General features: G+C 40.2%; 1 protein-coding gene across 1 annotated transcript; it reads left to right on the top strand.

Moving 5' to 3' along the window:
- The first annotated feature begins 1,537 nt into the window (after nucleotides 1–1,537).
- On the top strand, nucleotides 1,538–12,761 carry exosc10 (exosome component 10). Its single transcript, XM_078254744.1, has 25 exons — nucleotides 1,538–1,723; nucleotides 2,541–2,677; nucleotides 4,335–4,458; nucleotides 4,548–4,652; nucleotides 4,829–4,988; nucleotides 5,069–5,177; nucleotides 5,276–5,351; nucleotides 5,433–5,543; nucleotides 5,811–5,954; nucleotides 7,115–7,305; nucleotides 7,511–7,667; nucleotides 7,859–8,007; nucleotides 8,186–8,236; nucleotides 8,352–8,463; nucleotides 8,588–8,635; nucleotides 8,737–8,812; nucleotides 8,893–9,002; nucleotides 9,095–9,187; nucleotides 9,277–9,345; nucleotides 9,449–9,554; nucleotides 9,634–9,707; nucleotides 11,362–11,542; nucleotides 11,659–11,723; nucleotides 11,807–11,883; nucleotides 12,516–12,761. The coding sequence occupies exons 1-25, from the start codon at nucleotides 1,601–1,603 to the stop codon at nucleotides 12,544–12,546; spliced, it is 2,679 nt and encodes an 892-aa protein (XP_078110870.1). The 5' UTR covers nucleotides 1,538–1,600; the 3' UTR covers nucleotides 12,547–12,761.
- Nucleotides 12,762–16,815: the final 4,054 nt, after the last annotated feature.

Genomic DNA, 16,815 nt, shown 5'->3' on the forward strand with positions numbered 1-16,815 from the left:
TATTCAGAAATAAATGAGGCTCCCAAAAATTTGTAATTACATAAAGATTGATAAAGACATAGAATTAGAGCTCTGGGTGACAACGCTTGGCCTTTCTGTTGTGACTCCTCAGTATTTTGATGTCCGGTGATCTCTGTGAGATCGTGGCAGTAACGTTTTCACATTGAAAAGTCATCAGCTGATCTTGATATGCTGAAGCTGTGCATGTACGATATCGTTTGGTGCATTTGTGTTTTCTAAATGAGGGCGTTAATAAAAACATTTCAGTGAGGATTTTCTCTTGGATTTCTTTGAATTATGTGTGGCACACTGTCATTTTCAGCATCAGCAGTTTTAGTGTCTTTCACTGCAGTAAGAATTTGAGTGGTGCCTTGGGGCACCACCAAAGCTATAAAATCCATAATATTATGAAAAAGCATTTAAATGAGAGTAAATGGCAGCAGTAATGTCATATCCAGTGTAAAAGAACACATTTGCAAAGGGTTTTGCTCTATAGTATACTAATTGTGTTATTATGTAATAGTATATCTATCAAAGAGAATCTAAGGTTTTGAATCTAATCTAAAAGAATACACAAAAAGTAGTTGGCTTTGTGTAGTGGCTTTTGTAAGAATGCTGATTCATTTCTCTGGATTATTAGAGCATATATATGCTGAAGTTCAGATGCCTTCCCCTAAAACAAAACAATGACATGGAAAGCTACTGTGAAATATTGATTGAGCCAGTGTTGCAGAGATGCTTTTAAGATAATAAGAGGGAGAGGACCCTGTGAAGAGATCAATAGGAAGGGGAAGTGAAGAAAAGAGGTTTCTCCCTATACACACCACAAATCATCCATAATGAGCTGGTGTGTCAATATTGGCGATGGCTCTTTGCATGCTATTGAACACTGAATCACAACACTATGCTACTGTAACTTATTTTTACACCACACAATGAAGGGAGGGTATTTATGTTTGATTAGTATACCCACAGCATCCCCTCTATTGCAAAAAAAATCATAATTTAGATACGGTTTCGATAGCTCTAACTAAGATATTGTCTAAGACATGATTGGTGTATATGATTTCTCCCTATAGCCCACCAACTCAGTGCAGCTGCAGTTTTGCTGCAGATTGCAAATGTCAATACTGCCCCCTCATGGTACCAGCATCCTGGTGAAACACTGGTCAGGTTGGATGGGTGAGCCAACACAGGGGGTTGTGTCTGCAGTGTCACTGCATTGAACGGGAACATTGAGGACCAGAGCCTGGCCATGCAGTGGAATTAATTACAAGATGAATGACCAATCTTGATTTTAATTTCAATCTGAGTGAAAGTAACCAACACAACATTAAAACAAAGACAGCTAATGTGAAATAACGTTTATAAATGTCAGGAATAAGTTCAGTTATGAATTCAAACATTTTGCATGTGGTCATGTAGCAATATTTCTCTTAAATTTGTAGAAAACATAATCCGTCCTTTCGCGGCCCGACCACTCCACGGCTTTAGGTGGCGCTGTCTCCCTCGGCTCCCTTCCTGGCAGCTCACAAGAAAACAGTGAGGAAAGGGGTCTGCTTCCTGCTGCTCACATGTACACAGCAGCACCAAACTGATTATGGATACTTCAAAGAGTAAAGACTCCACAAACAGTGGCCTTCAAGAAACCAATTCAGACATCAACGACGAGGAAAAAAATGACTTGTGTCCCGGTTTTAAAGACGCGGATGCTTTTGTTAAAGTAAGTGAACGTAAACTAACCAAGCTGCACGCAGAGTTTTTAAGTTGAGGCTAGCACTCAGGTGGGCAACGTGTGCTATATGATTGTTGGCTATACGAGCTGTAACGTTCACATTATGTGTTGGTAGAAAACATTCAGTTATCTCTTGACACAAGCTCTGATGTTGTGTTATTTTTATAGTATAAATAATGTATTAGGTAATGGTCTTTATTAAAATATTTCAGGCTCTTTAGTGTGCTAACTTAATTAGACAAAAAATGTGCCTGTCTCAAGGCAAATGTTTTCATGTAACGTTAACCTTAGAGCCGCAATTAAATGTAGCTACGTTTCAACTAACGTTAATATATATAGATTGTGTCGATTAATGGTTTCGTCAAAACATATTGACACGTCTCAAATTTGAGTTTAGGGCTAAGGTCAAAGATGTCTAACTTAGCTAGCTAGCTAGCAAATATACACATTTGAGAAGCTGTCACCAGCAGATATTGAGTTTAAAAAAAAAAAAAAAGAAGAAAAAAAAAGAGAAATAGCTTAAACAAGTCATTATCAAAAATCGAAGAAAAAATATATTTTCATTATACTAGCTAGTTAAATATCAACTAATTGTTTAAACACTGCATTCGTGTAAGTTAAAATACGTAACTGCAATGTTTAATTGAATAGGACTAACCATGGTGTGAAAACCCTGATATTAGACATTTGTTAAACTAAAACGCAATGCAAACATTACATTTTGACACCCGTCCGTACATTTTTATTTTACTACATTGTATTGTGTTAGTATTGACTAACACTAACGCCTGTCTCTCCTCTGCAGTATGGATTGGGTGCTGTATTATCCGCCACCAAAGCATCCGCTGGCTTGCCTCAAACTGGAGATGAATATGATTTCTATCGGAGCTTCCCGGGCTTCCAGGAGTTCTGTGAAAGTCAAGGAGATGAGCTCTTGCACTGGTAAGTAACCTATATATACACTACACAAGTCAAAAGTTTTAGAACATCCTCATTTTTTTTATTAAATTGGTTAAAATCACCAAAAGACTTTCATAGAAAACAGGCCTTTTCAGGGATTAAGAAATTAGTTAATTTACAGCTTTCCCGCAGCAATGGAATTAAATTATGCTTTCAAAGTTAATGCAAACAATACCTACAGGGGCCCCAACTTTTGCGGATTACATACAAGCCCTACTGTACTGCAGGAAGTAGTAGTAGTTTATATTGCAATCAGAGTGCTGTGATGTGTTAACAAAGGAAGATGGACTGGTTTTGTCAGCAGTTCATCCAACAGCAAGTTAATGACCTTAAAACATTAGAGGAAAAGAACTAGACGGTAGACTTCAAATGATGGAAGACCAGCACAGTCTCTCTAGACTGAACTCCCATCGAGGTGGTTTGGGATGAACTGGACAGACTGGGCAAAGCAAACTACAAGTGCAACAAATGTGTGGGGTACTTCTGCAACACGTTTGGGACAAACTTTCTAATCAATGTTTCATTTCCATTGTAGAAAGAATGCCACGAGTGTGTTCGGCTGCTGAATGATTGATGAAAAATTTAGATTCAATTTAGGATTTACTCCTTTTTTAAAATTCTTAATTATTTGTTCTGTGCTTTAATTTCAGAGTACACTGAGACATTACGATATGTACATTTTCAGTAACAACTGGAAAAAATTTCTAAAACAGTGTCGCTTCTGTGGAGTTTTGGCTCAGTCAGACTTGCAGCTGTTTCTGCCCATGTACACTCTTCCTCTCTTTCGATTTACGTTAAAGCCCATGCATCTGAAAATGAAAGGATATGTTTACTCTTGTCAGGAGCTGTGGACCTTTGGCACAGTCGCAGGTCAAAGTTTGTCTTTGTTGAACGCAGACTTGAATTTGGTCAAGAGAAAGAACATTGTTTTGATGTGTCTTGCCTTTGGAAATGGAGGGGGGGATTGATTCTAGTGGTGTCATATCACCCCACTTAGTACACTAACGGACTACATATGGCAACATCACTCTCATAGTCTATTCACAGTCTGTAGCTGTATGTCATGGCCATTAATTGATAGCTCCTCGACTCCTCGGCTGAACCGGAAGTTGTTCTGTCCCTCCTCGGTGAAGGCCGTCTCAAAGCTCTTATTTCTGCCCCGAGGAGCGAGCATTGAGGAGGGATCATCGAGGAGCTGTAGGCGTGCAGTTGAAGGAGTTCCTAACTCTATTCTCTAACTCCAAATGTATTCACTTTACTCTAACTCCAAATTGATGTGATGCTTCAGAGGAAAGGACGTCTCATCCCTCTAAACCATATAAGCTCGTTGCCTCTCTCCTCCGATGATTTCCTTGCGTCTCTCCTGTGCCTCCTCGGTGGGAGGGACTAAGATGTGAGGGAGGAGTCGAGGAGGCAATTTAAGCGACATGAGGAGAAGCACCTAATGATTGCTCCACTCAATATTTCCTCGTTACTTTTGTCAGAACAATGACATCACATACTGTTTCAATGCTAAGACAATTAGCAAGTCTGACTGATCTTTAGACATGCAGACAAAAGAGTGGGTTTGCTGATTAACCTGCCACTTGCTGTTTCTCAATAAGAGAAATAAATTCTTTTCACTGTGTCCCTGTGTCAGCATGAGTCAGATAATGCAGCACCACGGCTGCAGATCTCGCATGAGAGACCGGAATAAGCTGACGGGGCTGGAGGAGAGGTTTGACTTGGTTGTGGACTCGAACGACGTCATCCTCGAAAGAGTGGTATGGACCTACGGCTTTGGTGTTGTACAAAATTCTTCATTAAAAAAAAGTCTTTGTAAACCAACCGAGCTCGTGCATCTGATTTCCAGGGGATTCTTCTCGATGAAGCTGATGGGGTGAACAGGAACCAGCAGCCTGTCATGCCTGCAGAGTTTCAGCCTCCCAAGATTGTTGTTTCCAGCTGGAATCGCATGGTTGGCTAATTAACCTCTCGGCTCTAATTCTGCTGTTTTTTTTTTTTGGGCCGCATTCAAGCTTAAACATCATGTGCCAGTCCTGGCATTTAAAGTACTGGAACATTGTTTTGTTTTTTTAACACTTGCATATTCATGCTTCACACCTTTTGGTAAACGATGCTTTTATTCATCAGGGTTCAAGCTCTGGCAGTCGTTCTGAGACGTTCCGACTGCTCCAAGCTAAAAATATTCCTAGACCTCAGATGAAATTCAAGGAAAAAGTTGACAACAGCAACACACCATTTATTCCCAAGATCTTCATCAAGCCCAATGCAGTAAAGCCTCTTCCTTCATGTAAGCTACTTCTCACTCTCATGTTCTTCCCATCTGTTGTTTTCATAAACATTTGTAACATATTTGCTCTCCGCTCATAGATTTCACCAACAAACAAATCCGTAAAGAGAGACCCGAGGACCTTGATGTCCCGGCTGCTCTGGCTGACTTCATTCACCAGCAGAGAACTCAGGAACATGTTGAAGACATGTAAGACTGGTCTCTTTTGTAATAATAATAATAATAGCATTGTGTCTTTTTGCTAATTTTTCTTTGTCCATCTAAACTTGTGATTCTGATCCATGTAGGTTTGCACATCCATACCAATATGAACTGGATCGTCTTACAGTACCAGAAAGTGTTCTGTCCAAGCCAGAACCGCAGGTAAATTATTCTAATCCTATAATATGATCCTCTCATTGTCAATTGGGATTCTACTAAATCTGTCGTTTGTGGATTTCTTAGATGTACAAACCGTTGACTGAGACCAAATGCTCCTTCATTGACACGCTGGAGGATCTGGTGGCTCTGAATGAGAAGCTTTGCAAATTGTCTGAATTTGCAGTGGACCTTGAGGTACGGGATCATTATTAGAAAAAGTTCTTAGATGTACAGGTGGTGGGCACAATATCGTCTATGCCTATATGATGGAATGTGATCCAATACAACAGGGTTTGGTCACGGAAGGCTTGTATCATATGGACGCGCCGACAGTTTTGTTGTCATTACTTAGAATTCCTCATAGGGGAGACAGAAACTACGCACTATAGCTTTAATTCTGATTACAAAGCCTGTAGATGCTTGTGTCTCAGTGTTTTGTTAACACTCTGTTCTCTGTCGCAGCACCACTCCTACAGGAGTTTCCTTGGCCTCACCTGTCTGATACAGATATCCAGCAGAGAGGAGGACTTCATCATCGACGCCATTGAGCTCCGCAGCGAGCTGTACATCCTCAATGAGGCATTCACTGACCCGGCTATTGTCAAGGTAATGGAACCGCTCCACAAATATTCCTGTTCTATGGCTTTGACTGTCTAAAGGGAAGATGAGATTACCATCTGATTCGAGTTGTTTCCAAAATGGGCAACTGCACGGTCTTATGGAAATTCTGTTTCCCTTTTTTTTCTGTTGTTCGGCCTTGGTTTTTGTCTCAGTTTTTGCCAACATGTGCTCTTTGTTGTAAATGAACAATTTATTCAGCGTCTTTATCATAAATAATCTGAGGACATGTCAACTCTGCTAGACGCATCTTTGCAGATTCACAGAGCAACCACACCAGAGAGAAGATTTCAATAAGCACATATCTTATTAACACTTGTTTGAAGCATGTATGCTAAACTGTCCAAATCTTTTAGATCTTGCAGACCTAACTCCTAGTTCAACTTTGACCAAATTGCCATATAGTAGTTGTGTGCACAAGGAGTTTTACAATGCAGTGGAAAAATATGACGGATATTTCTGGTGCATTCCCTTTTGAGTTTTACTTCCAAATAAGTGGTTTAGATAATTAGACTGAGAATATTTAAGGAGAACCTGTCTGGTTGTCTCACCACTCGTTCCGTTTGCCCTGTTGGTCGGCGTTGCAAAGCTGTGTCTAGCTTTGTCATTGCAGTCCCAAATCTCAGCAATTTAAATGGCCTCAGGGGATTTTATTTTTTTAAGCAGGTGAAATTAAAGATGGCTCAGACTACCTTATGAACTGGTTGCATCCGTCTAATCATCTCCTATTGAAATTAGAAAGAGAGAGAGAAGAAAATCCCCACCAGTGTGGTGTTAAGTTTGTAAAGATCTTAAAAACTTCTGAGTTCCTTGAGGTGTCTCAGAGCTCCAAAGTTTTCAAACATGTTTGATAAAGCTGGCAGGTGTCCTGTGGTGTGTGGGAGCCACCGTGACTCACACACTGTAGGATACCTGTGAAACTGTGTTGTGTGGGCTTGAACTGCTGAGAGATCTGTGAAAAATAATCCAAGTGGAAGAAGAAAAAAATGTCGCATGGTGTGTCTCCAGTTTTTAATCATTTTGGTTCATATATATTTTTTTCTGTATCTAAGCATTGCTTAGAAGAAGCAATTTTATTTTTTCTTTAAAATAAGTTGGTACTTCTGCAGAGCGGTTTCAGCCCAATGTACTTTCTCTCCTTTTCTCAGGTATTTCACGGCGCTGACTCTGACATTGAGTGGCTCCAAAGGGACTTTGGCTTGTATGTCGTCAACCTGTTTGACACGCATCAGGCCAGCCGAGCTCTGAACCTGGCCAGACATTCCCTCGACCAACTGCTCAAACACTTCTGCAATGTGAACTCGGAGAAACGCTACCAGCTGGCTGACTGGAGGATTCGGTATGGAGACAGCAGGGCCATTTGATGCTTCATTCTATAGTTGTTGTTTAGGTTTAACTGAGGGATAGAGTTTCTTTTAATCTCTTTAAATTCCTTTTAAAGGACAATTCATCATAGTATTTAAGAATTGTTTGTAATATTACTCCTAAAGAAAAAAAAGATTATGATTAACTTATAAAACATGTTCCATAACTCGGCCCTGTAGCCCTTTGCCAGATGAGATGGTGCAGTACGCCCGGATGGACACCCACTACCTCCTTTACATCTATGACTGTGTGAGGGTGCAGCTGCTGGAGTTTAACCACGGGCAGCCTGGCCTGCTGCAGAGTGTCTGGAACAAGAGCAAAGACATTTCTCTGAAGGTGAGCACAAATCTCACATCATACACCATTAGGATTAAATTAACACTTAAAAACCCGCTTCTATACTCCTGTTCCACTGTTCTCTATCCACTAGTTTCTTTACTGCTGTCATATTTCTACATGTCCACACCATAATCTCTTGCATTTTCTGTCATTTAATATGAGTCACCATGTGCCTTCCTTCCATACAGAAATACACGAAGCCTATATTCACAGAGGAGTCATATTTGGAGCTGCAGAGGAAGCAGAAAAGGTCTTTTAACACCCAGCAGCTCACTGCCTTCAGACTGCTATTTGCCTGGAGGGACAAGCTGGCCAGGCAGGAAGATGAAAGCACCGGGTAGGCTGTTTGGAAATGGATGGACTTGCTGTTCTGGAAATACGTTAGAGCTGTTTTCCTATTTATAGTTTGCTCCCAGCCAGATTTTCCAACACACATCTCCCTGCTTTTACAATCATTCATAGTTTTTCTACATCTGCCTTAACATATTTTAATATAGTGTTATTTTTGTGTTTAGATTCACCCTGCCCACTCACATGATGAACAAGATATCTGAGGAGCTGCCCAAGTAAGTTGATTAGATTTCCAAATTTTCAGTTTCAGTGATCTCTCACTTCAGTGCAGGTGAGTTTAGTGTTTTTATTCATAACCTCCAGCACAGTATTTTGTCTTTATCTACTCAGAGAGCCTCAGGGCATCATTGCCTGCTGTAACCCTGTACCCCCGCTGGTCAGGCAGCAGGTCAACGAGCTCCATTTGTTAGTGCAGCAGGCGAGAGAAATGCCTCTCCTTAAGGTAAGAAAAGATGGGAATGTTTTTTTTATGTTAGTGTAATTTCAATATTTGTGTTGGTAAGCCCCTTGTCAATGAAGGCACCTTAATCAATCAAACATTGCAATGTGTTCTGCACTTCACACAGGCTGAGATTGCAGCTGAAAAGAAGAAAGGACTCACACCCATAAAAAAGGTTGGTGGTGACCAAATAGAATTTTTTGTTTTTGCAATCCGTATTTGTCGAAGAAACCACGACTGGGATGAGATTTAATGTGGTTTTGTATCATTCTCCAGCCAGAGGTCACAATGTTTGGGCCTCATGATACATCCAGGGTCTCTGAGAGCAATCTCCAGCACTGTTCTCCTGATGGTAAGCTTGATACGCTGATACTACTGATTATTCTGCTTATTTTAGTATTTTAGGCCTCAAACAAATGTATTTATTTTCAGAACTGCCAGTCAAACAAGGGGTGCTCTTCGCAGAGGATGAGCCTAAGATGGATGTTGATGTGCAGAAAACAAGTGGTCTTATGGCAGCAGCTAAAATCACACAGTTCGAGGTAGAGATCAGCTTTTAGTTTCCTTTTATTAAGCCAGTTGATTTGTATGCAACGCTGATACCTAATGTGAGTACTCTGCCTCCTTTCTGAAGGAGCTGGAAACACAGAATGACCACGAGTCCCTCTCTGTGGCTCAGATGAAAGCCAGACGTATCATTGAGTGTTTTGAAAACCCTTTCAGAATGGTAAGAGATGATCAGTGATCACACTCAGTATTGTTTGTATTTTATTTAATCGGACGTACGGTATTCAACTATCTTCCTTGTGATTTCAGTACTTACCCTCCAGTGATGTGCACATCAGCAAGAATGCCAAATTTGACCCATCTTCAAAAATATTTGAGGTAATCAAAGAGCTCCATACAGCCATCTAGATCCAGACTAATTTGTGTTGTCCTCCTAACTACATGTTTGAATGTTCATAGCTGTACCATCTCACGTTTACAGATTAGTAAAAGATGGAAACTGCTGAGTATGGAACAGCAACACAAGGAGTTGGAGGCCAATAGGAAAGCCAAGGAAGAAGCAAAGGAACGAACAAAGAAAGTGGCAGGTAATGGGGTGAAACTTGCTTTAAATTTGCACTTTTTAAAGTAACGTCTCTCATTGTATTATATTGTTGATTTCCACAGAGGAAAGAAACCAGGCTAAACAGAGCTACCAGGAGTCTCTCCAGAATGTTGCCACTGTTCGCCAGCAGGCAGCGGTGAGTCATTCGCTCTCCAGTTCTTCGATTTCCTCTATGCCACTTCAGATAGGCTTTGCACTCTTCAACTTCACTGTTGATGTGTGGGGAAAGTACATATCCAGTGTTCTATTCACCCAAGAGCCTGGCACAGCATTTTAAAGACAGTGCTGTAATAGGTAGGTTAACCCTCTGCAGTGCCCTCCATTTTCTGAAGACATGGCTGGTATTTCTACACATAAATATGGTGACTCACAAGCAGGTGAACCACTGCTCCCAGTCTGCAGCACCGGCATGTCAGTGGCCTTTTAAAATTTATATCCGTCGCATGATGTGCCTGGGGAACAAGAATGCACAGCGTGGGATTGCAGCATTAGAGACATGTCCTCCACTCATCAAATGCTTTTCTTCCCTTCTGGGGAACAACAATCTCTAATATCTTTCTTTCTGCCCAAAAGCCCATTTCCTGTTAGCGCCATCTGTCTGGGGTATTGCTTGGCACCCTCCCGCTTGGTTTCTTCTACATGCTCATGCCGCCATATGGTGTTTCCACTTTGTTTTAAACGCTCAGTTAGACAAAAGTCTCAGTACTTTGACTCCTGTGCTGGAGAACAGAAGAAATAGTCACCACTGTTTGACTCTTGCCTCTGACCCTGCTCATGGCACCACTTTGCCTCTGCCTTTGAAAGAAAGGTTTCCAAAGCTTCTACTGCACTGATATAATTATTGAAAATGATGAAGGGTGTGTGCTGTGATTGTGCTCCAACATCACAGGTTTTCTCTTTTGTCTGCATCCTGGTTATCAAAAAATAATGAACCGTCATCAGGTAAAATTAAGGCTGTTGGATGAATAAATCAGAAATGATCCCAGGGAGGTGATATCGCAAAAAACATATGTCACGCTCACAAGTTTGCAAATTAGTATTGTTAATTGGAACAACTGATGTTACTGTTACATAGGTAAAGATTAACGGTAGATTCTGGGATATTGGCATAAAGCTGAGGCTTCCACCACTAATCTGATGGCTGGACAACTAGAACTGTAGAAGTCAACATTTTAACTTAACTAAGCACAGTCAGTTGACGACACCAAACGGTGATCTTTCTTGGATTCAGTCAACAAAGGTAACAGTTTAATTTGAAGCAAAGTGAAAATGTCAACCTTTTTAGATGGCAGCAAAGCTGGATTTTCAACTGCAGACTGTTACATCACTAAGTGAATTTAATGTTGACTTAATACGTCACTGCAATATAATTCTTTCAATCAGAGGCCCATACAGTATGACATTGTTGTGTGGGGTAAAACTAAATGTCTGCTAAGTATTTGGCAAAGAAAATTACATGTTTGGCAAATGTCAGTTATTATTAATCTATTTATAATTCCTTTAATTTCGTAATGACCCCCTTGATGTATGTTACTTTATGCCATTTATTGGCGAACCATACATGGATAAGCCCCAAAATATTAAAATATCAAAAATAATAATAATAAAAAAGAGGGCTGTTTGATGCCTTGTTTAACAAAACTTTACATGCAGTTGCCCCATAGCTGGGAACAGTCTTCCAACATTGATCATTGTCTTGCTAGTTTAACAAAATACATCCATTTAAGAATGCATTCATCAAAATGTTTATTTTGAGAATTGAATATAATGTTGCTAACCAATTTCATTAGGAATCTGCAAAAGGTGGCGGAAAGAAAAGAGAGCGGGTCGCCAGTGAGGTTGGAGAGTTGACTCCCAAACCGAGTAAGAAGCAGATGAAATCTGCAGAGAAGCCCCAAAAGACAGAACCGCCGCCCCAAGACAGCTTCAAGCCTTTTGACTACAGTCAGTCAGACCTCAAAGTCTTTGCTGGTATGTATTTGTGATTTTTCTTTTCTTTTTTTTTTTTTCTTTTTTTTTACATTCAGATACAGTTGTACGTTGTAAAAAATTAATTCAGCTCAGTGCACCCCTTTTTGTATTTACAGGTACAAAATCCAAAGACAACACCCAGTTTGATCCAAACCGGCAAGCCCATGGTTTTAAGAAAAAGGTATAAGTTTGTTAATTAATTTTGTTTATTCAACAATATGTCTTTTATGAGTGAACGATGAATTAAAATGTTTTACCCAACAGAAAACTGCCAGGGGACAAAAATCCAACAGTGGAGCTGGAAACCGAAGTATGTCGTACATGGCTGGAAAATCTGATAGGTAGGTTTCTTTGCTTAGGCAAATTCAAAAAAATTAGCGTTAATCACTTTGTTTCCTGCATTCTGGAGAATTTTTAATGCTAAAATGTATGTTGGAATTGTCTTATTGTGTAAAGGAAAACACTAAATTCATGCAGCAGGTGACAATTCAAAATACACAAATATAATGGAATATATTGCAGTCAGGCTCTCAGGCATTCTGTATTGCTTTTACATATTTATTCTCCTGTAAATCAACTTTTCTCATGTAATGTAATGTTATCCCTGCTGAGTCAACACATGGAGGCATGATTTACTCTTCCCTCCTCCTCTGTCTTTTGTTTGTAGAAGTAACCTCTTTAAATGTGCCTGTTCACAGCATTTTAATTAATTTATACACCCTTGGACTTGAATAGTTCAGATATGTTTCTGCAAGATTTCTGCTCACGTTCAAAACTTTCTGTACATTTAAAACATATTTCACATATCTGTTTAAAAAAAAACCCAACAACAACATTTAAACAAATTTGCTTTTAAAAAGAGATGGGGACATAAGCAACCATTTCAGAAAGTGGTGGGGACATGTCACCAGTGTAAATGACACCCATGCAAACCTCACAGTATGTTAACCATCTGTCTTTTTCTTCTCTACAGAGGATTCCGGCACAACTGGCCCAAAAGATAAACTCTCTTTGATGCTATTTTCTGTCGTATTTTAAAAGTTTTTTTTTTTTTTCATCCTGCAGAAACAATGTTTCAATTTTTTTCCTTCTTGCAAGTGAAATTCAGCCTTTCAATATTTTAATGAATTTCAAAGTGTATTTTCTTCTATGGAACAGTTTACCCTGTAAATATGTGGAAGCACAGACCTCTTTATTAAAGATGATTTTAGAGGAAAAAGGTCTTGCCTACATTTTTTGGTGGAGCAGTATCCTAATCGGACCTTTCTTCAGAACTATCACCACTGATATCAACTTTAAAGTAATAGATGTGGAGTGCCGGCAGGGATACTCCAAAAGTTTGACTACATACATTTTTGATTTACTTTATCCTCTGAATAAAACGTTTTCTGTTCTCTGTTCATTCTTCAGAACTAACCTTTAAAGTAACAGATGTGTAGTGGCAGTGTGGAGTGGGGAAACTTGGGCGTTCCTTGTGTGTGACAAACAACAATTTCGTGCCGCCCTCCAAACCATTTCTGGTTTGATTAATGGTGCACTATGAGTTCCTGCATGGTCACTTCTGTTGACGTTCCAAGTAAAGTCCAAACAAAACCGAGCAAGCTCGCCCCTCCCCCCATGTTTCCGTAACTGTCATGACTGGTGTTTGTTTGACGTTTACTATCCCTGTGTTGTCTCCCGAGACCGGGCTTTTTCACAGTGTATTCAGGGGGCAGGCAGCCAGTGGATCAAGGAGAGATGCCTACGATTTGAGACAAATGAAATCGCTCTGAAACCATGCAGGAACTCATCGTGCACCTTTTTAATGCCGAGTCAGCTTGTCATAAAGAGTACAGCTAAGCAGTAACAGTTATCAGCTAAACAATAACTTAGCAGATGACCAAAAGAAAATAAAACTCATAAGGCCCATTTTAAGCTTTTCACGAGCTTTCGGTCGTATCGCACAATGTTCTTCAGCAGTTGGAGTTTGCCAAGTTGTAATGGTACGGTAGATGTTCAGATAAAGGAAATGTCACTTTTAGGGATTGATTTTGAAAGTTCATTCTTGACTTTAAATTAATAAAAGAAAGCTCACCACAAGGTCCATTGTGGAAATCCCATAAGTCAAAGTGAATTAACAGCTGTTCATGATTTTTAACAGTAAACCCGGGGACTGTATCTGTTGCTTTCTGGTTGTCGGCTGACTGGCAATTCTGGGAACTGTATTTTAACAGCGCAATTGCAACGACTAGAGCAAGACTTGTGCACTGACAGCGTTTCCACACGTTTCTGCACTAATATGTTTTGCACCGGATTGAAACAACTATTCTTCGTTATAAACTCTATGAAAGAGTGATGAGTCTGACAATTACCCATTAAGATCATATTTGGTGATCTTTGCTGAAATTATTGGCTCGCCCCGACAATTTTAACTAGTTTACTTTTGGTTTAGCCTATTTTACCTACTACATTCTCTGTTTTGTAGGTCTATGCATCAGGGCCAGTCTTGTGTGAAAAGACAAACAAACTGTCACATAGGGAGAAAAAAAACGTTCTTCAAAACTAACTTTTTTACAACTAAGTAATAGTCTACTTGCCAGCAATGTAGACCCGGAAATGTTGAGGACCCCAACGTTTTATGTTGGAAATGTACATTATGGGTCCCAAGCATTTAGAAACTACCAAATGCTAACTTGCATATATTGGACAATTTGCATAATTAGCATATTAACCTATATGGACAATATTTCAGTAACAGCTTGGCCAATTTGGACAATATTGGAGTGATTTGGGGGGTTATTGAGGATGATGGATACATTTCTGAAATTTCAAAAATGTCTGTTTAAACCAGAAGTGGCAATATTTCAACTCTCGGTGGGCCGATTTTGACGAATTTATAATTGATTTAGAGGACACGGTTTGATTCGGTTATCCAAACAAAGCCGAACAGGTACATTTTAATTCACTGGCCATTACACTCTGAGGTGACTCACAATTGGGTATTGAAGGTAACAAAATATAACTATGACTAAATAAGATCCTCAAAATAAGAAAGAATGGAGTATAATCCAAGTACAGTCCGTTTAACAGGTAGACCCGAGCGTCAACCTCCGGGGCTGAAAAATGAAGCCAACGCGGAAGTGCCAAAAACTGAAGCTCCTCAAATGGCCACTTTAGGCTAGCTCCAAAAGCGAGTCCATAACACAAGACTGCTTAAAGGTTATGCATAATTAAGGACATGGCCGCTTTGAGTGACAGGTGAGTGGCACAGGTGGCTAGCATATAGGCTTCATCTGGCCTGCCTCAGCTCCATCCACGCTCCACGTCTCTGCCCATTTTTGCATTAGCCGGGAGTTAGGCTGAGTTAGGTATTGCGATGGATGGAGCCACCAGCACAAAGCTTTACACTGGCTCTTCAGAAACCTATAGTGACATCACGGAGACTACGTTCATGTTTTATAACGTCTATGGGTACCACGTTAGTCCTGGAATAGGTTTTAAAACACAAGTATACTGTCACAAAATAATCAGGTGTTACAACTGGAAACCTTTCAAGTAAGAGCACCTAGCACTTCTACTGCTCTGCACGGTTATAAACCATATCCTCATTATCAACTCTGTCTTCATCTTCTTCTCCAGACTCAACGTTCTTGTCGTCTTGCTCTTCTTGCTGTGAGAGTGTTGCATTAGTACTATCATAGCTTTTGCAGTAGCTGGTACGGGCCAGTTCTACAGCTGTGCAGTTGCAATTTGCTGTTGTTGTACATGGCCATCACCAAGTTTGGATGGGACAAGAAAGAAGTAGAGGAAGTCCTCCTGCCCATCCTAGATGCAAGCCCAGTTGTTGCTTCTCCTGTACTGTTGGACATTATCAACTGTAGCTGCAAAGATGGTGATGCCGTGTACAACAGCAAAGTGATGGTGATAGAAGATGTTGCAACCCGCTCACACACTCAGATCAAAGAGAAAAGGTGACGAGAATGTAGTCTGGAGAAGAGGATGAAGATGTGGCAGACAGTGAGGATGAGGCTGATGATGAGGAAATGGTTTATACCAATCAATCAATAAATTCATATCACATTAAACAATATAAGTTACAATTCCAGTGAAATGTTATTCTGTCAGTTCCATCAATTTGTGCATTACAAAGAGTGTAATATGTATGATGCAGTGCAGTCATAGGCAGTGTCCTCACTTAGGATCCTAGTGTCCCGAGGGTAGGATCTCTTCCAGAGCCTCTCAGTGCTCGTCTGGTGTATCCTGTTCCTTCTTCCCTTATTGAATTTACTGACTCTCCTAGCCTTATTCTTGCAGTGGCCTGGTGTAAATATCCTTTAGGCAGGGTAGGGCACTACCTATTGTGTGTTCAGCCGATCAAACCATTCTTTGCAACTGCAAGACCCTGAGGTCCTGTTCTGTGCTGTTTCCGTACCAGGCAGTGATGTTCACCGTCAGGACGCTCTCCATGATGCAGGAGTAGAAATTCCTCGGCATAGGCCTACCCATAATTTCTGCTTTATACTGATTTATTGACTGTGAGGTGATTAATCCCAGGCACTGAATTTTAGTCAATGAACAGCAATCTCACATAGGTTCCCTTCTTTTCCAGGTGAAATATGGTGGTGTGGAGGATGTGTGCTATGGCGTCTTTCATTGATTGGTTGAGACGGTAGAAAAACTGTAGTGGGTCCAGTGTACTGGGTACTAATGAGCAGATGTAACGCGTTGTGTTACGCACATAGTTTTCTGTTCTGATAAATAGATACACTTGTCAAAAAACCTGTTCCAGGACCCATGTCTTCTGCCTGTTCAACATTTTTACTTGTGTAATACTCCCTTCTCAACTTTATATGAGGATATTATTTAGCCGTAGTCATATTATTCTATTTTGGTATGGCCTATTTGTCTTTGTTCCAAAACCCAATTGTGAGTTACCTCAATGTCGGTGAAATAAAATGTACATGACAAGCCAATCAATTCAGTGTCCTCTAAAACTTCTAAAATCCACTCAAAAGATTCTGAATGCTGGGGAGTGGGGACCCATACTGTACATTTCCAACATATAACTTTGAAGTACTCAACATTTCCAGGTTCACAATAGGGCTCTATGGGCTGGCAAATAGAGAATAAAGTAATAGATGTAGACTGCCAGCGGGGAAACTCATGCTTTTGGTTTACTTTATCCTCTGGATATTTCGTTCTCTGTTGTGTAAAGTTACACATCAGGGCCTGCCTTGTGTAACTAAACCTAAACATACAAAAGCAAACACTCTTAGGCTTGTGTTTAAAGGGTG

This window comes from Sander vitreus, chromosome 7, assembly GCF_031162955.1.
Source record: "Sander vitreus isolate 19-12246 chromosome 7, sanVit1, whole genome shotgun sequence".
Taxonomy (NCBI): Eukaryota; Metazoa; Chordata; class Actinopteri; order Perciformes; family Percidae; genus Sander; species Sander vitreus.